Source organism: Brienomyrus brachyistius, chromosome 2 (assembly GCF_023856365.1).
Source record: "Brienomyrus brachyistius isolate T26 chromosome 2, BBRACH_0.4, whole genome shotgun sequence".
NCBI lineage: Eukaryota > Metazoa > Chordata > Actinopteri > Osteoglossiformes > Mormyridae > Brienomyrus > Brienomyrus brachyistius.
In genome coordinates, this window is record NC_064534.1 from 14,729,835 (window position 1) to 14,753,024 (window position 23,190).

The 23,190-nt window shown below is 39.7% G+C and overlaps 1 protein-coding gene across 15 annotated transcripts in view; it reads left to right on the top strand.

Moving 5' to 3' along the window:
- The first annotated feature begins 2,973 nt into the window (after positions 1 to 2,973).
- The window catches only part of LOC125722939 (dematin-like), a 28,753-nt gene continuing 8,536 nt past the window's right edge, over positions 2,974 to 23,190 (top strand). The window contains exons 1-7 of one of the 15 annotated variants that reach the window (XM_048999253.1): positions 2,974 to 3,221; positions 19,249 to 19,296; positions 19,933 to 19,998; positions 20,531 to 20,611; positions 20,934 to 21,092; positions 21,829 to 21,873; positions 22,993 to 23,167. In XM_048999253.1, coding sequence (XP_048855210.1) covers positions 19,987 to 19,998; positions 20,531 to 20,611; positions 20,934 to 21,092; positions 21,829 to 21,873; positions 22,993 to 23,167 — 472 coding nt within the window. In that variant the 5' untranslated portion in view covers positions 2,974 to 3,221; positions 19,249 to 19,296; positions 19,933 to 19,986. Of the gene's footprint in view, positions 3,222 to 3,482; positions 3,623 to 6,977; positions 7,113 to 8,158; positions 8,185 to 8,548; positions 8,750 to 16,545; positions 16,932 to 19,248; positions 19,297 to 19,932; positions 19,999 to 20,530; positions 20,612 to 20,933; positions 21,093 to 21,828; positions 21,874 to 22,992; positions 23,168 to 23,190 lie in introns of those variants that run through there. The other 14 variants (XM_048999260.1, XM_048999289.1, XM_048999313.1 and 11 more) reach the window with 14 other exon arrangements.

Below are 23,190 nucleotides of genomic sequence, written 5' to 3' on the forward strand. Positions count from 1 at the left end.
TTCCGCTACCTCTTAAATAATTTGTTTGCAATTTATATGAATTTGGCTGAATTCAAAAACATAGCAGTTTGATATTTGGAGTCACAAACATATAATTTAAATGTAAATACTGTATGTAAAGATCACTTTTTTTTGGGGGGGGGGGTGAAGTCAAATTAAATATTGCTGGCTACACGTCCCCCCGCCCCGGGTTCCTACATCCACATTTGAATAAATATATTTATTGAAATTCAAGCTAAAATCAATTTCTGTATCCTTGTCAATTTTAATTTTTACTCAGATTCAGATTGAAAGAATTGCCTGAACTCTCCAGTGTCGCAGGTCACTAGGTTAATGGTAATTCTCAGTTGAGGTGGGAGAATGAAGTAAACATCTGCTGTCCTATTTGAGTAAATCTAGTTATCGGCAAAGGTACAAATAAAGGGTGTGTCAACTGTTTACGCTACAAAGGTTCTACTGAAAATGACAATTCAAGACAAAATGTCAGTTCAGCTTCGGGATTTAGAACATTGGTATCACACCATTTTCTGGATTTTCTTCTTGGTTGTATTAGTTGTGGGCGGCATGGTGGTGCAGTGGTTAGCACTGTCGCCTCACACCTCTGGGACCCGGCTTCGAGTCTCCGCCTGGGTCACATGTGTGCGGAGTTTGCATGTTCTCCCCGTGTCGTCGTGGGGTTTCCTCCGGGTACTCCGGTTTCCCCCCACAGTCCAAAAACATGCTGAGGCTAATTGGAGTTGCTGAATTGCCCGTAGGTGTGCATGTGTAAGTGAATGGTGTGTGAGTGTGCCCTGCGATGGGCTGGCCCCCCATCCTGGGTTGTTCCCTGCCTCGTGCCCATTGATTCCGGGATAGGCTCCGGACCCCCCGCGACCCAATAGGATAAGCGGTTTGGAAAATGGATGGATGGATGGATGTATTAGTTGTTTTTTCAAAGAACTCCAGCCAAAATTATTTATTAATTCTAAAACCTTATGCTATTAGAGTAATAATGTTCTTACATTCCTATATTATATGTAAAATATTATATCCAAATTTGTTTTTTTTTTAAATACTTAAGTAGAATTGTTTCATATAATTATATTATTCAGTTCACAATCTGTTTGGAGAACATTGACTTTCATAGTATTATATTGCACTAGTTAGGCCAACATTTTGAAAAAAAAAAGTCTGATTAATTTAATTTTCCTATTGTTTTCATTAAACGAGCAAACAAAAACTGTTTCACTTCAGTTAACATGCTCACAGATTGAATTTCGTCAACCAATAGAATTTAAAGTTATAGAGCGCCACCTAGAGATTTGTTTCTTGCAATGACAACTTCACAAAAAATTAAATCAGTCTGAAGGTCAGTCTGTAGGTTTATTCTGGTAATATACGTTTATCCCCGTTCAATTAATCTTCAGGAATGGCATGCAAAATGCACTAGGATGTCTGGAAATGAGAAGAACGGGCATCAGGCTATTGCATTATTCATCTTCATTAAAGAATTGTCATAATTTTAATCATTTCGATTTTTTATGTTTTTGCACACACACACACACACACAAACACACGGTTATATACATTTTATGTAGCAGGCGCTTTTGTATAAAGCGATTTACAAATGAGGCAAATATTACATATATGAATCTTATGTTACATAAATTGTTTTAAAATACCGTATAATGATACTGGTATATAATAACATGGTACATTTTGTTGATAATTGAGACTCTATGGAATACTTTCATACCAAACACTAAGGACAAGACCTACTTCATTAAATATGTTAAATCTGGTTGTGCACATATCGCTTTTTTTAGGAAGTGAACGCTGTATGTCTAGGATGTATGATGCATTATAACATTTTAATCCAAAAAACACTACATCTCACAAAAATATGGCACTTCTTTTAGTGTGCCAAAATTATAACTATTTTTTATATATAATAGAAAATATACCCTGGATTTTTCAGAGAAATAAACACAGAAGATACGCAATAACAGCAATAACCAACCAAACCGCTACTGGGACCCAATGTCACCACCGTGCTTTGCACAAAGGCCCAATGTCAGGCTACAATATTATATTCACTGCATTTTGAATATAATAAGTTTCACTATTTGGATTTATTATTAGGCTACTATACGTGCTTCACTGTAAACATTTCCATCGTGCATTAACGCGTAAATGTATCAGATTGTCCACAATGAATATGAACGCAAAGCGTCGGCTGATTGTTTCCCATGACATTTGACACGTGATCCCGGAAATGCAGTATTGACTTTAGTTTAAAAAAGTCCCGTCGTGAGCATCACAAGTCCAGTGAAGACTAGGATGGTTCTAGTTCTTAATCCCAAATAAACACTGGTGAGAAATTAATTAAGAAATGATCTGAGTAGCTGTAACTATACTCACAAACTGACTATCCTGTTCCTTGCCATTTAATCTATTATAACAAGATTGGTTATATATACATTGTTAGCCATTGTTTAAAATTACAAGCCAACTTTTCATTATGATGTCATTATTAACAATGGTACTTTTTAAAAATACGTGAATTGATATGAGTTCTTCAGAAACATTTTCTTCAGAAAATGTTGAACAGGTGTTGTGGAAAACGTCCACAGACACGCACATCGACGTATCATGTATTAACCTATATTTTAAACTGGAAAATAGCCTGCAAATCCGTTTAGAATGTGGAGAACGGATCGATGGAAGCAGTGGCGATCGAAACCCATGTGGCGCCCCCAAGCTGTCGGCAAAAAATGAGTGTGAGTGAGTGTGAATATACCCTGGCCATTTATGTCAATTAAAGCTATAACTAATAGCGACATAGACTTACATATATGTTTCCATGGATTTGGTATTATTATATAAGCTAGGGCAATTCCATTTGTGCAATGCAAGCAGCCTGGCAGGCTGTGTCGTGTGTATTTTGGAGAACCCCCGTTACACGGAATGGACCGAGCCATCTGTGCGAGGGACAGCAACAGTAAGAAAGGCACATCGGCGCTATCTGAATGGAGCAGCCCCGCTCCGTGTGCGCAGTGCTCCGGAGATACAGCGATAAACGTCAAATATCCGCGCTGCAACTCTGTCCGGATCTGTCCTCTGTACAATTCGCAATTAAAAGTCCAAAGAATTAAAAAAGAAGGCATAAAAAGGATTAACTGGCTGTCTCGTGGGCGACGACGGAGAAGGGGGATTTATTTAGAAGAGGACAACAATTTCAGGTGATTCAAGATTTTCTTTCTCCTGACATAGCTGACACAAATGAACAGAAACTCCTATGCACCCATGTGCTTTGCAAAGAAAACCCCCGTGCACTCTGCATTTTTGTATTAATCGCCTATGTATTTGTCCATTAAAACCAACTTGCAGACAACCGCTGAATCTGCGGACACTGCATCGTAAAAAGTGGGTGGTTTAGGTTGGGGGGTGGACACTGTTCGGAATGACTGGCCGCTTAAATATGGCAAAAAAAAAATTGAGAAAATAAATCAGCGGAAAGCTGCGGCGCCGGATTATCCGAGGGCGGCGTGATCTTTTACATAACCGCTGGCCACGGTGACAGGGAGACCGGTCCCATGCTTGCAGGATCACTGTAGTGAAATGGATGCGGAGACGCTCAAGGGTAACTGAACAACTCCCGCAATGGTTAGAACTGTGTGCAGGTTTATCTTAAACCACCGGCTGATGATTTAAGTGCCAGTGTTGAATTTTTAACACAGATGTACCTAGTAGTTGTAAATAAATATGAAACGGAATGCAGGTGGTTATAGTGAGTGTCCATACGTAACTACAGTATTGCATGTATAAAAATGCAAAAATAGTGTCTTCGCATGTTTGCATATAGCAGAATAGCAGTTTTTTGGTGTTTCTATCCAAATTTAATTTACTTTAAGCTTGAATGACATAATATAAGATCTCAATCACAAAATAACCTGCTCTGGAGTTGTGTTTGCTTGTGTATGAATCAGTTATTGAACTTGGGTTTATATAACAGTGGTTTTTATAACATACTGCAATATTTGGAAGTTCCTCATAGTCTTGATGTGGGTGGTGTATGCTTAGCAACTAAAGCTCTGCGTGGGAGGAACATGCATAGACCATGGAAACATTTTAATCAGTAGTTTCAACATTAAGACACTGTTATAAAACCCTCTTATTATCTGGAGGGGAAGCTGTGTTCTTTATCTGTAGTCTATGCTACTGTACAAAATCGAGTATTACTGTCATGATAGACTGGATGCCTGTTTGGGTTCACACTTGAGTGTGAGTGTAGAGCAACTTTTATTGTGGATCTTCCGCAAGGTATCACACAGGTCAATATTGCTGCCAGTTGAAGCCTTGGGAGAGCCCTGAAATCCTACATAATGCATTTTACACCAGGAACATAAAGACTGATTAATCCCAGTTGGCAGTCATGTTGAAATCAATAAAAACCCAGCTTCCCTACTTGTTATTTACACTATCACTTACTGCATATTTTTCATTGGATTTATGATTTTGTTTACAGTGTAACTACACTGTGCTGAAACAAATGGTAACATTACACATTATTATGTGTTAAAGCTGTTTGGGGAAAAAATAGTTTTCTTGCATTGTTGGAAAAAGTGGCAAAAAAATACTACTACTGCCGTCTTCCGGTTCCTGCGACGGATGATTTCCTGCTGGCGTTATGCTTTTAGGTTTAAAATGTCAAACAGACTATCCCATGTAAGATGAGAAAACTGAAAAGATGGAGTACAAAAGGGGCCTGTATCCACTTCCTATTTTAGGAGACAGCGATGCTGATGTTTCCGAAATGTGTGCTGTGGGCTTCCGGCATGACGGCGTGTCACAGAAATGTCATGCTAGCAAATTAGCACCATTCTGGTTTGTCACAATTGCATCCTTCCACTTCCTGTTTCAGGTGGATTTAGGGTTCACCACTATGGACATTGTCTTACACGGTAACAGCACTTCACCCAGCCGTGCAGGTTCCTCACACAGCTAATAGATCCTCTCAAGGGTACAGTAATCAGAATTTAAACCTGATCTGTGTCCAGACTGCTTCAATCCCCTAACAAACACACTCCCAGCCTAACTGAAATAATAATGAAGGCGATACTCACGGTAAAATCCGTGTGATATTTTTGTCAGTGGCTCCATAGACAAGATGTCATCAAATAAATCGATCACAAAGCTTATGTGAGACCTTTTCTTCAGGCTGTGTTGAGAGTAGAAGCAAGGTGTCACGAAGATGGAGACATGGAGCTATCATCAGCCTTATCCTTTTGGCCTGTCAAACCCACAACACAGAAAAACAAGTCGAGCAGTGCTATTTTTAAAACTTGCTATAAAAATATTTTCATCTAAAAAAATATATTAAACTATGGTAGGGATGATGTGTGATGATGCTAGTCGAAACAAAGGAAATTAGGACTTTATATAGATCTTGTATATCCATCCATCCATCCATCCATCCATCCATTTTCCAAACCGCTTATCCTACTGGGTCGCGGGGGGTCCGGAGCCTATCCCGGAAGCAATGGGCACGAGGCAGGGAACAACCCAGGATGGGGGGCCAGCCCATCACAGAGCACACTCACACACCATTCACTCACTCATGCACACCTCCAATTAGCCTCAGCATGTTTTTGGACTGTGGGGGGACACTGGAGTACCCGGAGGAATAGATCTTGTATATCACTGATATTTTATAGATTTGATCGCTTATTTGTATACATGCCATTTCTTGTATTTTTCTTGCTCTGTGAGACAATCACAAGGTTATGTGTTTCCAAGGTTGTTATTATTAATAATTCCATTTTATTCAGTTTCTTGTGGACGGGCAGCCCTACTACATGCCCTGTAATTGTGAACGTTTAGACAGTTCTATGCTCTGCCCTCTCTTCCTGCCTTTTATGAAGTACTTAGACAAAATGGTTTCGCTCTTTGCCTTATTTCGTAGCTGGAAAATGAGCCCGTGATTTTCTTAAGCTTCTTAACAGAGGAGTGATTGTGAAAAGGATTACAAATGACACAGGGGTCTTTAATTAAACTCAGAACCGCATAAATGATGATTCCGTCACATGTTCACTCTTCAGTACAGTGCATATTACACATTTGCTTATCAATGGATAGCAGAACTACCACGTAGCCGCTTGTGTGAAAAATGATTGTGTGAAATTTCATAATAAATTACCTGGATTCTGTGTGGTACGAGAACAGGAAAGTGTGGTGCCACCTTCTGAATGAATGACTATCTCCTACAAGTTGAGGGAAGCTGAGGATGAGATTAAGATGTTACCCAGCTCAAGTGTATATAAGCCAAAAAGAAGCAGGTTTTCTTATTAACTTGAAATCCTGCACTAAGCTTTCCTGCCTGCTTCATGGCTGTCATTAAGTTGCAGTTTACTGTGAATTTATCAAAATAGCCAATGAAGTTGTGGTGTAGTAGACTTTCAGCCCTTCAGCATTTGATTATTTGTGGTCACTATACGCCTTGTTGGTACTTTAGTGTGAAAAAACTTTGTGGGACATGGATGGATGGATGGAATCTTTGGAATGTAGCTTTCTGGCTTTTTTTGTATTTGAATGTAAACATTGAAGTTGGGTATCTAAGTCTTAAGTAATACACCAGACTGGAGGATCTCGGTCCTGGTACCTGGTACCTAAAGGGCTTTTTGTATCAGCCAGGCAGCGGCATACAAATGAAAGGAAGGGGTAAAGTGTTTCATGATTACGGAATGCAGATAGACACATCACTGTCAGTTTCTCTGAGAAGTGCTATGGGGCCAGTTTAAAGGCCCAGTGCATCTTGTTGCTTTATTCCGATGAAGGTTCTCTGGAGGCTTCCTTAAAGAACCATGCTGAAGATCAATGCTGTTGCTTACCATTTTCTTAGCTGTAAAATTACATCCTTTAGATCCTGAATGCTCATCTTTATGTAATAGATTTCTTGAATATATTTGAATTTCGACTGCTGGTTTTCCTTGTGTGGTGGCACAGTGGTGAGCACTGTCATCACATATCTTTGGGACTAGGGTTCGAGTCTCCACCAGAGAGTTTCCTCCTGGTTCCCCTCCCACAGTCCCAAAACATGCTGAGGTTAATTGGAGTTACCAAAATCTCCAAAGGTGAGTTTGCTCTCCATCCTAGGTTGTTCCCTACCTTCCCCACACAGTCTCTGGGTTGTGCTCTAGCCCATCCCACAACCATGAATTCATAGGAGAAGTGCTTACAGAAAATAGATGGATTTTCCTTGCTTTCTAAACCAGTGTTTCTCAAACCAGTCCTCAGAAACTCCCAGATGATCCATGGGTCAGTATTCAAAGTTAATGGTACTAGTGCTAAAGACATACCTACTAAAATAATGGAGATGATTGCGCGGGATGATTAGACATTTCCTGTAGTGAAGGATGAGGGGTGTGTCGGTTTTATGCAGCCTGCTACATGTTTTAATGATTAAATCTGGCCTGCAAATTGATCTTTAGTTTTCCATTCCCCTCTTGAAAAGTGGCTCAGAGATTATTCATATCGACAATATCAGACAAAAATATGTCGTTATCTGTATTGGTCAAAATTTCCTGTATACTAATACTAGTGTTTGGTATTTCAGTTTGAGAACTTCGTAAATTACTATTACATATTTTTATTCTTTCGTTAGTGTTTTAATTTTCTATTGTAAGTCATTTCTGATTTCCTTTTTTTATAACCTAAAGTGTATTAGCTATAATCTCAGGCCATGTTCCTTAGATGCTCAGTGACTATATCTTCCTATGGTGCTAAGGGAGATTTGGTGATTGTTTTGGTGCCTGCCCTGTTCTAGTAACTACGAAAACTGCTCAGCCACATGCAGTTAAGGAGCAAAATTTTAATGGGGCTCTCCATAGTAACAACAAATATTATAATATTAGCAGATCCCAGTGGTAGCCAAGAGATTTGTTGATTTAACTAGCGGTTTGCTAATCTGATCGCACAGCTTGTCAAGTGCTCATTTTCTCCACCGTAATCTGGATGAGAGGATGCAGGCAGTGGTGTGGGCTGTACACGGGGACGGTGGGGGAAAAGCTCTGCCTGGGGGGGGGGAGTGTGACAGAGGACAGAGGTGTAATCTGACAGTCGACCACAGACATGTGTAAACTGAAAATGCAGCTCTGCTGATCTAACCATGAACTTGAGCTCCATTGTGGATGTGAACTTGTGCTGGTAGGTGATGTGATGTGTAGAGCTGCTGGTGGTTAATGTCAGAGCAGTGGCGAGTGAGGTGGACGGTTTGGTCTCAGCCTTACTGGTTACTGTGATATTTAGCAGTTTGCAACTTGGTCGCACCGTGAGTCTATGCACGTGTACCTCTTTATTTGTTTTGCGGGGGGGGGGGGGGTCTAGATGAACATATTTATCAGAAGTGCTTGGAGGACCCAATCAGGCAAGTGTTGCCGTGGTGATGGCGGGTAGCAGGCTGATAGGGCGTTGGCTAGTCTTGCTGGGCAGAGATAAGCCCCTTTTGGAAGACTGGGGGGGGGGGGGGGTGTTCGTGCATGTGCACGTGCGTAGGGGGTGGGGGCCCCTGGATGTGAAACGAACATCTATAGACAACAAGATAGTTCTGGAAATCCTCGTGTCATCCAGTAAAGATTTGAAAGCCTACAGGGAAAAGTGTCAGGATAGTTCCTTTTGTTCAGTGTGAGTTTTTGATGATTTGCTGGGTAACACGGATGTTTAAGAATCTGAACAGATTGTTTCATGGATCTTACATTTCTACAAGCATAAGGTATGTTTACTAGATGCTTATGGTAATATTTCTTTACTTCTTGTGCTCTGAACTTTTTCTGTCAAACTAGCTACTATGGCACTGTGACATTTCTATAAATGCATCCAGACAAAGTAATTTATGATACGTGGGTTACATGTTCACTTCTGTCACTAGAGGTAACTAAAGTCAGATGAAAGTGAACCATAGGAAAGTGAGTCACTGTGGAATTTTCAGTGCAGGAGACAAAGTTGAATAATAATTACTTCCACGCATTCCTGGTTAAATGACATTTTCTGGAATAAGGCCTTTTAGAATTTTGATATTTTGTTTAAAGTTATCCCATAAGACAAAGTGAAAGGTCGTTTGACCTGATCAAGGCAAAAAAGATTAGTAAAATTTTAACTAAAATAGCTACTTTGCAACCATATTTTCACAACAGTTATTTTTTTGTCCGTTTTGTATTTGTTTATTTGAAGTTTGTTTACATTTACATTTGATGTTTTTTCTTAGCAGTCGCTTTTATATCGAAAGCGATGTACAAATAAGGATCATACAGCAAGGTCTTTTGTATTGGGGATAAGGGCTATTAGTTACTTTGAAATTCCCCAAAATATTATCAAAAAATAGTCTTGATGTCTTGATCTTGGCAAGAGTGTTGGTGATGTCTTTGGACTGCAGTTAGAACAGTGCTCTTGATCCTTTTGTGATTGTAATTTCATGCATCCGTTTGATGGGCTGCAGTGCGTATCGCTACTTCGTCACATTGGCTTCTTGGTCGAAGGGCACAATTGCTCTTCCTGCTCTGGGTATTTATTGCTTCATGTTACGCTGATGAAAAACGTGCTTCATGTAAAATTTCATTTTGCACGGAGAGAGATGAAAACAGGAAAGCGAGAGCCAGTCTGCCATGTCCCTCACAAAGATGGAGGAAAACAAGAAGAGCAAAGGAGGATTGGCAGTATCTATTTGGGTTTATTGATGCAATACGAATATGCAGCAGTGCAGTGCGTTTCACTGCAGGGTAGGACTCTGTGCCTGTTACTGGAAAGGTCACCAGTTCAAATTCTGTGACTGAGTTATTTCAACTGTCAAGTAAGCAAGTAATTCCGAATTGCTGCTGGGACTGGCTGACCAAATACACAAATATACAGCCATTGAAAAGATTATGAGACTATAGCACAATTTTTTTCAGTCATTCTTCAATTTTTTGTGTGCATCTGTGAATATATATATATATATCTTGCGAACTGCAGTCTGGTTCTTCTCTATTTCTCATTAATGAAGGGCTTCTTCCTTACTTTTTGGGACTTCAGTCCTGCTTCTAGGAGCCTGATACAAACTGTCCTAGCAGTGCACTTCACACCTGCACTTAATGTTTCCCATTCCTTTTGACTGTTATGGCTTGAGGTTAAGGGTGCAGACTTAAGTATTATTTGTGAATTGTTACGTTCCTTGGAAACTGCCACCCATAACCCTCGTGAATATGATGGAGTTACTGTATTGATTTTGGAATCCTTTATTTTAGAAGTTTCTAACTCACCTGAATCAATTCTGCTCAGAGCTGTTTTTCAAGGCAGTAACATATTATGGATGTGTGATTAATTATGACAAAAGATGCATTCCAGCGAGGATTTAAAACTGTTTTTTTTGTTGTTTAGTGTTTGTTCGGTGACGCCTTACATTACCTGCACCTTCATAGCGCTTTTATACTGCATTCATAAATGTTCAGTACACCTTCATAATGTATTCATTAAGTATTCATAAAACATTCATAAACATCATGCATGTATACCTTAACATCCTAACATCCCTTAACAGCTGTAATATACATTAATAACCAACATTATATAATAATAACAAACATTATAATTGTATAATCATGTAATGTTTGTTATTAATGTATATTAAAGCTGTTAAGGGATGTTAAGGGATGTTATGGTACTTGCATGCTGCTTATGAATGTTCTATGAATCCATTATGAAGGTGCACTTAATGTAAAGTGTTACCATTTCTTTTATACACAAATTTAGGCACAGATTGTAAATGTGATTATTTGAATGAAAGCAGCGATTTCTCACAGCTAAAAAGAAATTCGCATGATGTAACATTGACCTTTACTTTCGCGCTGGTTGCCTGAGTTACACCCTGCAAGCAGTTCAGCACGGAAGGGCCAGTGGAGATGTCTGGCTAGATACTTTGAATCATCCCCTGTGTTTTCCTTCTTGCAAGACCCCAATGTGAGAAGGAAAAGTCAACATTGCTATGTGCTAAATGGGTATAACAATATTTATAAGGAATGAAACATTAGGTATGTGACAGATGTCCCACAGTTCGGTATGTGTCACGGTTTTTGTACCACAGTAACGGTACGGTTTTGGTGTCTTTACATTTAAGAACAAAATAAAAACACATCACCCTTTACTTTAACGATGAAGTAAAAGGTTATGTATTTTCCAGGGTTATGTATTTTCTGTATTTTTCCATATAACAACTCTACATTCAGAAAGATGGCAGAATGACTAGGCCCAGTTTGTGTGTCTACTGTGTGAAATCAAGGAGAGAAAAACATAAAAAAATTAAAAGTGCTTCTTAACCTTGACAACCTGTAGGGTTAGGGTTAGGGTTAGGCTTTGTCTATTCTATTTCAAATTAACAGTGTACATAGTATGTACCTTACCTTTACAGGCAATATTAAATACATTTTTGAAAGAAAACTTTTGGAATACCAAATCATATCTTTCTAAAGAAAAATAATTTTATTTGACGAGAACATATACAAAGTTAAGCATGTCACTGTGAAAACGCAACCACAGGCAATCGCAGCACAGTAAGTGTAGATAGATAATCATTATTTCAAATTCTACTACCAAGAAACTAAGAGAGTGCAGAATGTTTTTGATGCAGCAGACCCACAGAAAGGGCGCAAAAAATGTGTATGTATTGTGACGAGTGGTCGAGTCATTTTAATAAAGAAAATGACAACTTATTTAAAATGGAATACTGTCTTTGTTAAGGCCCACTATCGTTTTAATACTAGCAGCGGCACAGACAAGGAAACCAACGGTTTACATGACGCTCATGGTTACACTCTAACGAAACACACACATTCTACAGCAGTCATTACACAGTTATCGCATTTACAGTTACCAAAAATACATGAATACCCATTTAGATTTACACCAATTAAAGATAAGCGTGGTGCAGTGCAGAGCATTCCAGGTACTGACCAATCCCACAGTGTCACATTATGTCGGCCAATTGTCAAAAGTGGGTGGCATCACCTATCATACAGTGTCGTATTGCTGAATCGATGTCGATTACATTTGAAGTATTTGGCTACCTTCAGTCAGGAGGCAGATCATTTATGCCAGCTGCTGTTGTATAATGATATTTAAATTCAGTTCTTTGAACATAAGATGACCCCAATTTTTTAGATGTATTTTTTTTAGGAAAAAACACTCATATTCGCGCCAACGTGCATAGGAAAATGACAGGCATATCATAATACCATGGTTCTCATATATGTATTGAATAATCGCAGGCATACCGAATGGTTCGGTAATATTATGTGTACCATTACAACCCTATTAAACATCAGGACATATTCTGCAAAAGGGCATCTCTATGTCTGTTAGAGAATTAATGTACCAATATGGCAGTTCAAATGAAGTATGTTTGTTTTACGATGTGATTACTTATTTTTATAATTTTTAAAATTGATTCTTAGTGGCATTCAACTCTGGACTGTGTCGACCACTTAGGAATTGAATCTGACTGGTTAGATCACTCGTAACACTGCGACAGATTTAGTGGAGCTACTAAACTTTAGTTGTTCTTAAATATTTGTAGTACTTATGTCTTTCCAAAGCCTAACAAGATTCCCATTCCTATGAAGTAAGACCATGATTCTACCAGCACCATTCTCCATCCAAGGGACAATTATTGACTGGGTTATTCAATTTGTTTCGTCTGTAGTGAACATGATTCATTGTTTTAAACTTCTAATGTGGTGTCATTTTATGTCATGATCACTTACCAATTGTCTGGAAGATCATATATCTCTGAGTAAAGGATGTCTTTGTAAATTCTTCATTGAGATGTATCTTCTTCCATTTTCATCAGTTGTAAAATAATTAGTTATAATACTCCCAAATGGATTTAACTTAAATGTATTTTGGTGGGAGTGTGTTAATTTATGGATGCCTGTGTGATTTCATATCTGTGGAAGGAGAAATGCCAACAATTTTGTTGCCCATCAGCAGTCCTGCTCAATGACTCTTAATAATTACTCTCTTGGTCAGAACGATCACTCTAAATACAAAGTCAAGATGGACTGCCACCATAAATGTAAATTAGCTGTCTGTGCACTTGAAGCTGGCTTGTTTAGTGTTGGCATTATAAAGGGAAGTCAGCAGAAACCCAAAAGAGCCCAAACCATTGACAATTGACTTGGAAAACACAGGACATACAACCAGCCTCCAGCCTGACAGCCAATAAATCTGTGTAATGTGCAGCTCGGGAGAAAAACACAATGGGCAGCTCAGCCCTGGGCTGATTTAATCCCCCAGCTGTTGGGAGGCCTTGTTTCGAAAGGGAAAACAAGTGAGAGATAAAGGGAGGTGGGGGGCGGCCATCGCGCCCCGTCCTCATACCAAACGCCAGCTAGGCTGAGGCATTTACTCTGAGAGGGGCAAGTGAAAGATCTCAAGTGTTCCCCACAACCACATCCATCTGCATGCTCTTGTTCCACCATGAGAAACGATGGCAAGAAATACTGTGAGAATGACCTGCTTGTCCCTTTGTGAGTCCCTTTGTGTGCGTACGAGAGAGCTTTGCAGTCAGTATAAAACACCTACCTCACGTTAAATACACTTTCAAATTAATTTTGTTGTGTGCTTAATTATGAAAAGTGGGGACTGCATGTTTCGGAATGTAATGTGGCTGGTAAGGACTGACTCATTTTGGGCTGGGGGGGGGCATAAACAAGGGCATGTTCTTCCTCTTATGCCTCATAATGAAAATGGATCTGTCCAGGCGCTGAACTGTGTGCGACTGAATTACTCATTTATCACCTTGTCAGGCACAGGCCTGTGAAATGAGGTGACCAAATTAGAAAGGCACATGGTCACAGGTGATCACTATTGTGTTAGTCAGTGTCCCCTGGAGATGATGTCTAGGCCATTAGTGTAGATTAAAGAAAAGGGCTTTGAATGCGGCTGACTCTGTATGTCTAACCCTTTTGGCTACTTACTGCAAGCTTTTATAGGTAATTTCAAGGGGCAGTTACATCTATTTATAATTCTGCCAGTGAATTTACCAATTCATTCATTACTGCCTCCAGGGATTGCATGTAGCTTTCACCATGGATGGCGATGTATGGCGTTAGCAAAAGTAACACTGGCCCTGAAGGTGGTAGCAACTTCAATGTTTTCAGAAAAACAGCAGGTTAGACAGCATTTCTGTTGTAAAAATATGTATGTTGCTGTGCAAGTTAATAGAACTATAAAATAATTAGGACATTGTAGAATGAATATTTTCTCGTAAACACCGTAGGAATTTAAGTCTTTCCTTTACATATTAATATGTACTCTGTTATGTCCAGTTTTGGTGCAATACCCAGAAAAACCTCATGTACCATTACAGTAATCTTTAGGGAAAAAATGTGATGGTTTGACTTTCCACTTCTTTGACCCATCTATTAACCAAAGGAAGATCATAAAAATTTACCTTACGGGAACAAGGAAGTCACAACGTCTCAGATTAACATTATGGATTCTGATGCATGAAAAATTATATTAACTCCTCATGGACCTGTTTCAAATTCAGAGTGACTGCGTTTTTGCTGTGTTCATTCCTGGGTTGTGATTAAATACTTTTAATTCTTCACATTGTCAAGTTTTCTGCTTGGAATGATTTAACGTTATTTACTTGCCATTGTTTTATTTGTCAGAAATGCGTTTCCCTACTTCACTGCTGCACCAATGAAATGCCTTTCACATAGTCAGAGGGACAATAATAGCTTCTCAGTTGATCCCCATGAAGACGGGTGAGTCCACAGGACACTTGAGACCAGGCAGATATTGACTCTCCCAAGCATTGCTGGAATTTGATCCCAAGGACAAGCCTTATAGAAGAGGCTCTTGTGTTGTCTTTGACTTGCACAAATGATGCAGGGTCACCACCTCCCCTACTTGACGACTCTATGTTTTCTCCTTGGCATAAACTTTAACCCTTTAAATTCCAAATGGCTTCTTCATGTGTATGAACCTAATTTGTGTACAGATCAGATGGGTGTGGGATTCTTTCAGTACAGTGCAGGGTCAGGATATTGCCAGGTTCTTAAGTGAGCATGCTGCACTGGAATTCTATTTTTCCTCACTGTCGTAATTCCATAGCATTAGATTCCTCATCCACCATGATCCATCCATCCATTTTTTGACCACTTGTTTGGGTCAGAGTGGTGGGAGACCTGGATCTCATGTATACCTTGGACAGGATGCCAGGTCATTTGTTGTTTTATTATTATGCATCTTATATGAAAGATTATATATAATTAGTTTTTAAATACTAATGATATTAATTTCCCTTTCGAAATCTTAAGTGGGGGCGGCATGGTGGTGCAGTGGTTAGCACTGTTGCCTCACATCTCTGGGACCCGGGTTTGAGTCTCCGCCTGGGTCACATGTGTGCGGAGTTTGCATGTTCTCCCCATATCATCGTGAGGTTTCCTCCGGGTACTCTGGTTTCCCCCCACAGTCCAAAGACATGCTGAGGCTGATTGGAGTTGCTGAATTGCCCATAGGAATGCATGTGAGAGTGAATGGTGTGTGAGTGTGCCCTGCGATGGGCTGGCCCCCCATCCTGGGTTGTTCCCTACCTCGTGCCTATTGCTTCCGGGATAGGCTCCGGACCCCCCACGACCAAGTTGGATAAGCGGTTTGGAAAATGGATGGATGGATGCTTATCTTTAGCAAATTTACCATTATTCTCCAAGTGAAGGTGAACCCGTCTAAATATTCTGTTCTATGGGGGAGGGGTTTGTGGATATTTTTCTACCCGGTTTTGTGGTTGGCTTTGCAGAAAAAAGACATCCCCATTTCAGTGGATTTGGTTTCATACCAGTTTTCATAGAATATGCTTCATAAATGTTAAAGAAGCATTTTGCTTTTGCACATATACAGGCCATGTGGAGGTAGCATGAGTAACATTTTCATAACCCCTTATCTACAGTAATCATGTTTCTAAAATGAGATGTAAATGAGGTCGTATTATTCATATGTAGGTAATGAACTTCCTGGTGCACAAGACTTAAACTCCTATTAATATAAGATCCTTATGCAAGTAGGGTGTAAGGTCATTATTGGTGCAAAGTTAGGAAATAGTTTTACCATATTGCATATTAAAAAATAAATATCTACGAATAAAATTAAACGAATAGCTTCGGAAAAGCACGAGACTTCTGCTTTTTCCCTTGGGAACCCATGGTAACATGATCGCTGTTTATAATGAGAGCTGAGTCAGATCTTTTCATAGCTACAGCATGCATCTCCTTCTGCAATGCTCTTGGGACCAACATCAAAACGCACTCGCATTACATGCGGAATTTATTTAATTGCTGCTTCTGTGACGCTGACTATTACAGTAGTTAAACAATCTGCATTTGGTTCATGGGTTTCACAGTATATAGTACACCCATGAAAATCATAAATGGACTAGCAGCAGAATATCAGACTGCTTAACTTGCCTTAATTCTATAATTGGATTTTATTTTGCGAGAAGCTGAATATGTAGTGTTACTGAAGTTGATCATTCTCGTAGAAAGAGTTGTTCTTTACATTCATGAAATGTTTTTGCCTTGCATCTGGTTTTAACTGGAAGCATTCTGAAAGTCTGTCTTGACTGGCAGCAGGTGTGTGTCTGTGTGTTTGTGTTTGCACGTCGCACTGGCTTTGATCCTGAGTCACATCTCTGACTGACACATCATGAGTCAGCAGCTCGTTTGACATCTGTAGTTGCTCTCAGCAGTACGGGGGATGTTTTTGGATGTGCAGCTGATGTAAGGTGACCCGGTAGCGGATTGTACCAGGTGTGGAGCTGTCAGGCACCCATATGCAGGCTTCACAAACAAAAAATGCTACACCGGAGGAAACTACTCATACGTTTAGCTGGCAGGGCAGAGGAACAGACAAATTATGCAAAGGTGAGTGTAGTAAGGGAGTCCTTTGCAGACCCATAAGGCAGAGTGATTATAACATAATGGCTAAGGTGTTAGGAGTTGATATGGTAATTTGATATGATAAAGTGCTGTATAAATCAGCCGTTGTGGTTCTGTATTTTTTGCTAATGCAGTGTACAAGTTATACAACTGTAGGTGAAGTTAATTGTGGATTCATAAGGGTTACAATACAATGTGACATTATCTTTGAAAAAAAAACAATACACTTCAAGGTGGGTTATATATCTTACAATTATAGATCAAAAGCACCTCACTTATTTTTGCATTTTTTGTAGCTGCTTGATTTATTGCTGTGGGTTACCTGAACAGCACCACAGCAGCTATAACCCCGCACGCGTTCAGTGCCAAAGAGGCCCAGGTGTGAATAACCATGCAACCTGCTGTCCAGTCATTTTATTTAACTGCCTGAAACCGGCAAAGCCATGAAAAGCGAAGAAAACTGTAAGGGGAAAAGAGAGTAAGCCATGGAAGGTGACTCAAATAAAAGCATCTGCCTAGTAAATAAGAAATTTGTGTATTTCCAGAGTAATGGTGCAAAGTGCATTGCGGTAATATTTCAAGATGTCCTATCCAAAGCAGAAGCTTGCACGCTAAAGCTCGTGGCAGTTCAGTATTTTCAGATCTGATTCTGTGACTGACATTGCAATTTGTGTGCCAAGGAAGGCTAAATAAGGCGTATTCTCCTACAGTCTTTTGTGTGCACAGGCAGTCTATGTAAGTTTATGTATGATTGAGAGAGATTAATGCCTGTTCAGAGGAACAGGAGAATTCTCAGTCTGTCCAGCTCCTGCCCTTGTTTAATTAATGAGGGGGATTAATGTGTCAACACGGTGACAAAGAGAAGGGTCTGAAATAGGGCTGGGCAGTTAATCAGATTTTAATTTCGGTTATGGATTTTGGCTTCCAGCGATTATCAAAACAAAATAATCAAGACAATCATTATTGTGCCGCATTTCATTTCCCAGTAATACTCCCCTTTTTTGTCTTGTGTTATAAATTTAACACACCTCTTTCCAACCCTTTTCATTTATTTCTCAGTTGACTTATATTCAACTTCAAGCAGATCCACTGCTAAAAAGCATGTTTTTCTAAAAGTTCAGTAAACACGTGATATTTCCATAGTTAATGAGAAATTTTGTTAAATAACTGTGATCTTACCTTTAACCCAAATAATCGTGATTATGATTAATAATCGAACAACCCTAGTCTCGTGGCTCACTGCATGTGTGAGAACATCTTTGACAGAGGTTGGACCGTGAGGCGTGTGGAATGGAGACACTGAAAAGAAGCTGAACTACTGCTATCAGTGGTAATACTGGCATCAAGACCTTGATTCTGCTTAGCAAGGGAAAACAATCAAAGTATTGTGACTTTGGTCACAAGGGCAGGTGGAGAGAATTATCCCTGATGATCGCAGTCCCTGCTGTCTGCCCCCCAGGATGGATGGCAGACATGTCTTCCTCTCTGCACATCCAGCAGTTATAAATCGAGAAATAGCACTGAGCTCAGTCTCAATATTCAGCAAAACCTAAGAATGCATTCTTTGAGGGCAGTGAGGGGACAATAACAGGTTGATGGAAAGTGACCGTTCACTTACATACCGTTCGTCTGGTTATATGTTAAGCATTTTGGGACAGCCATGTTGGGCGTTATATAAAAATGAATTGACTTGAGGGGGCCTGGGAAATATTGGCATTCCGTCCAGATCGTGACCCTGTCTTGTGCCCTGTTCTGCCCACAACTCTCACCAAGATAAGTGGTTGCAAGATGGGTTCAGGAAATGAATCAAAAACTGAAAATATGTGTAAATGTTATGGAAGGAATTTCACTGACCCTCATTATACATCTGGTAGCTAAAATGAGGCTTTGATTTTACCCTGATCATAAAGACATCAAGTTCTCTAGCAGACACCTTGTCTCATTTTCTTTTCTTGGTATGTAACACACCTCCGACCTGCACACACGCAACATTCTGTACAACCAAACTCTAGATACGGTTTTAACAGGCAATGAACTGCTTCATTAGTGCCTTGAGAAATAGCATAATTGGCTATAACCTGCGTGAACTATGTGAGTCTTTGTGTTATATGTCTTTGAATTATGTCCATGGCAAAACGACTTACGGTAATATTTCAAGATGTCCTATCCAAAGCAGAAGCTTGCAAAGGAGGAGAATTTTAGTATTTCATGTAGTGAAATACATTATATACTTTTGCAACTCGTATGAGAATATATATGACAAGTACATTTTAGTAAAACCTTTTTTTCTGATTTACAACAGCCTTTAGGTTCAGAAACACAACTGAAATGACCCATTTTGCCATCTGAGGTAAGATTAATATATTGTTTTAAAGCAGACTTTAGTACTGGTTTGTTTAAATGTTTAATTCTAAAAATATGCTGTAATGGATAGCTGTCATTAAAACTATATTTTAGATATTAGAAAATCGATTTTCCTGTAGATTACTTCTGTGGGAAATAAAAATATAAAAATTTTATGAAATCTCAGTTCATCTTACAACTGAAAATTTGTGCAGTTAGGACTGTGTCTGGCTGAATTACTGCACCTTGTGACAAAAATGTCTACAACATACCACATAGTATTTAGTGACTTATTCTGATGGTTTGTGACTATTGAAAATAAAAATTTCTACTTGTGTTGTGTGCCATATCAAAATGTAAAACCTACCACTCAGTACTGCATAGATATTCGGCTCTCAGAACAATATCCCTGATTTTTATCAGTGCTTCATTTAAAATCAGTAGATGTGTATGATTTCAAATGTTTCTTTATTCAATCTAACACTCCCTCCCCCCAGCTGTAGGGGTCACTGCTGTGCAGCCTCATTCTCCAGACTGCAAGATGCTTGTCTGCTTGACAGTGATTGAGTCATAGAGTGTGAAACAGCATATTTTAACAGACATTTGTTAATATATTTTATATTGCCTCTTTTTGTTTTTTAAGCAGAACCATTTGGCTGAAATCGTTTAGGGGAACAGCGCTTTGTTGTCATCTAAAATGATGCAAAAGGTATGGGAGCCTTTAAATTTGTTCTTAATTGCTTGTTTTTATTTACGGTGTGCTTTGCCATTTTCTGTAGTGTTCAAAGAGGTTAATCACAAAAATTTAATTCAATTTTTAAATGGCAAACATTTTTATTTGTCTTCAAATATATCTTTGAGTTTGGGAGAACATTAGTTTAATGTGGGCCTATTAAGACAGTCTGCTACTTGGTTAGCCCTTGATTGTTTGTTTGTTTAGCATAGGAACGTGTATTTCATTTTTAATAGCCTGACTGTATGAGTTGTTAGCTCCAGGGCCTATTTACTGTTAGAAATAGCACACTCAACATTTTTCAGTAGAAAAGTATATTGGTTTGGCGAGTATTGAGAGTTTTGAGATGGGATATGAGCTCAGTGTTTACTTCTGGGAAGAATTTTTATATTTATGCTTTATTTTCACCTGGAGCATGATGTTTTGTGACATGTCCGTCCCACTCGTGTACATTCTTTGACTTGCCTTGAATTTTGCTGAAGTTAGTTTTACTCTCTGTCTTTCCCAGCGGCAAACTCGGACTTCCCCAGGCAGTGTGAGCTCCTCGCGGGGCACCAATGTCCCTGGATCCCCAGCAGTCACCATTGTGGTAAGAAGCCCCCCCAAGCACTAGGTCTGATTGTCACACAAACGATTGGTGCACTATTGGAGACCTTCAAACCAGATACTCTAATGATGTTTGACTACGAACATAGTAGCAACACTGCAATCTGCATAGTTGACAGGATGGATGAGAATATGCAGATCTTGCAAACTCAGAATGTTATGTATTCTAGTTTATTTCTGTCTTGCATCTTCCATGGATTATATCATTACAGCAGTCTATTCAGGGGGAATTTTGTCTGTTGTACATGCCTGAAGCTTACAGTAAGCATTATGTAATCATTGTCTTTCTGTTATCCTATTTCCAGGCCAAAATTGACAATCAGGTCATCGGATATAAAGATTTGGCGGCCATACCCAAAGACAAAGCTATACTTGAAATTGAACGGCCAGACTTAATGATCTACCAACCCCACTTCAGCTACGTGTCTCTGGACAAATCAGATCAATTGCCTAGCAGTGGAGAGGTCAGTAGGTTTCGCAGAAATATGTGGTTATGATAGATAGAAATCTGTTAATAGTATTAAAATGGTCAAAATAGAAAATGTTTTGATTGAAATAAGATTATCAGGGAAATAAGAAAAATGATTGGTTATAATGGAAATGCAGTGAGGAGGAAATATTTCTGCAGTTATTTTAAGGGGAAGACCCACATCCAACTGCAATGCTGCCATCTGTAAGGCTTTTTCCGTGCCATGGATCCGTAAAGACAGGCATCTTTTTCACTGCAGTCAGATTTCGAGGTTGATGATATTTAGTCCATGCTTGAATTATTATTATTTTTAGTGCCCTTGTCATTTTCCTGTCACTCCGGAAAGCTGCCGCTCTTTCATGTTTGTCTGACCTACCACTAGCTGATGTGTAATAACACACTCATATGGGTGTCATGTCTAGGCCTGGTGCAGGGCAGGTGACTATTCCAAGTAGACCAGAATTCCTCTCTGAAGCATGCATTCTGATGCTGAGCCCCCTGCAGACCTGTAGGCACTAATCACTAATTGCAGTTTGTGGCAGTGTTTATATTAAAGGGTTTATATTGGAAATGGTACAGGCCTATGTAGTTTGCATGCTGTAGATGTTGTGTGGTGTTTTGTTTGGGAAAAACCCAATTAGGATAAGTTGAAGACTAACCTATCTAAGCATTTCTTTATCTCTTCTACCTTCCTATGCTTCTCGTTATTTTCTTGACCTTTTGTCTTCTAGAGATCCATGTCACCCCGCTCGATCTCGCCCCCACCCTCTCCTGAGGTGAGACAAAGGGCTCCAGTGCCCCAAGAGGAGTGATTATGAATATAAATGCACGAGATGTCCAAGCGAGGCAGGCTTTGTTGCTCCCTCACTCTTTGAGCATGGCAAGAAGAGTACCTTTCCATCTTGTGTCACCCTTTAAGCTCTACCTGTATGTTAATGAATCAGTATTGGAATAGAGAAGGCGTGAGCATCATTGATTGTTCCTGAATGTTAGTAAGAGTGGATGATTTAGTCACTGGGTAGCAACTGTTGCTTGCCACCTTCAAGGTTGGAGGTTTAAATCCTACTTCCACTCTGTTTGTGGACTTTACATGTTCTCTCTATGTTTTATGGGTTCCCTCTCAGTTCCCTGAAGACATGCAAGTTATCTCATTTGGGATCCCTAAATTTCCTATGTTGTTTGTTTGTGTGAGTGTGTATGCATGTACCCTTAGATGTACTGGGTGTAATCCAGACTTGTGCCCTATGCAGAGTGGTATAAGCTTTATACCGCAGTGAACCAGACCAGCTTAAGTGGCTGGATATTGGACAGACGGAATAGCTAAGGTGATTGAATCTAAGCATTGTATTTTTTGGGTATACATTGTTTCATCATGGGGTACCTGGGATGTATTTGAAACAGTGAATGAACAAAATACTGGATCTATGTTACCACTTAAAGGTGGTAATGCCTTATATTGAGACTAAAAGTTACCCTAACCAAAAAGGGTAATGCAGTATGTAGTTAGGTTAAAACTGATGTCTATACAATTGGCTGTAGTGTATGTTCCCCAAATATTTAATTTGGCTTCATTATTTCCCCCAGTAAAGGGACCTTTGCATTGAATTGTTGTGTCCCCCGGTATCACACTTCTCTTCTATGTTATTGGTCACCCTGATAGCAGTGTACCAGCTCACAAGGTAATAAAATGCTCATCTTTAAATCATAGACAGCAGCCAATGAGTTACACCTGCTGGTAAAATGTATCTCCTGAAATGTGGAAGAGAGCTTGTGGTGATGCATTGATGGGGCTCATGCAGTCCTACGCCACCGAACGGCGCTTGGTGGATGCGAAGGGGGCAGACACATTCTCAGCAGGCTTAGGGGCACAAACTGCCTCTCATCTTCTGTGGCAGAGCTCCACATGCAAGGAGCCGAGAGAGTGCCTGGAGCAGCAGTCCCCAGCAGGGTCGTCACCAGCCCCCGTGGTGCCAAACCGCAGAATAAGCAGCACAGTCCGTCCACTGCAGCACTTCCACCGGCCGCAAAACGGCACCAACATCTACAAGAAGCCACCGATTTACAAACAAGGTTTTGAATTTTTTTCACTTTTT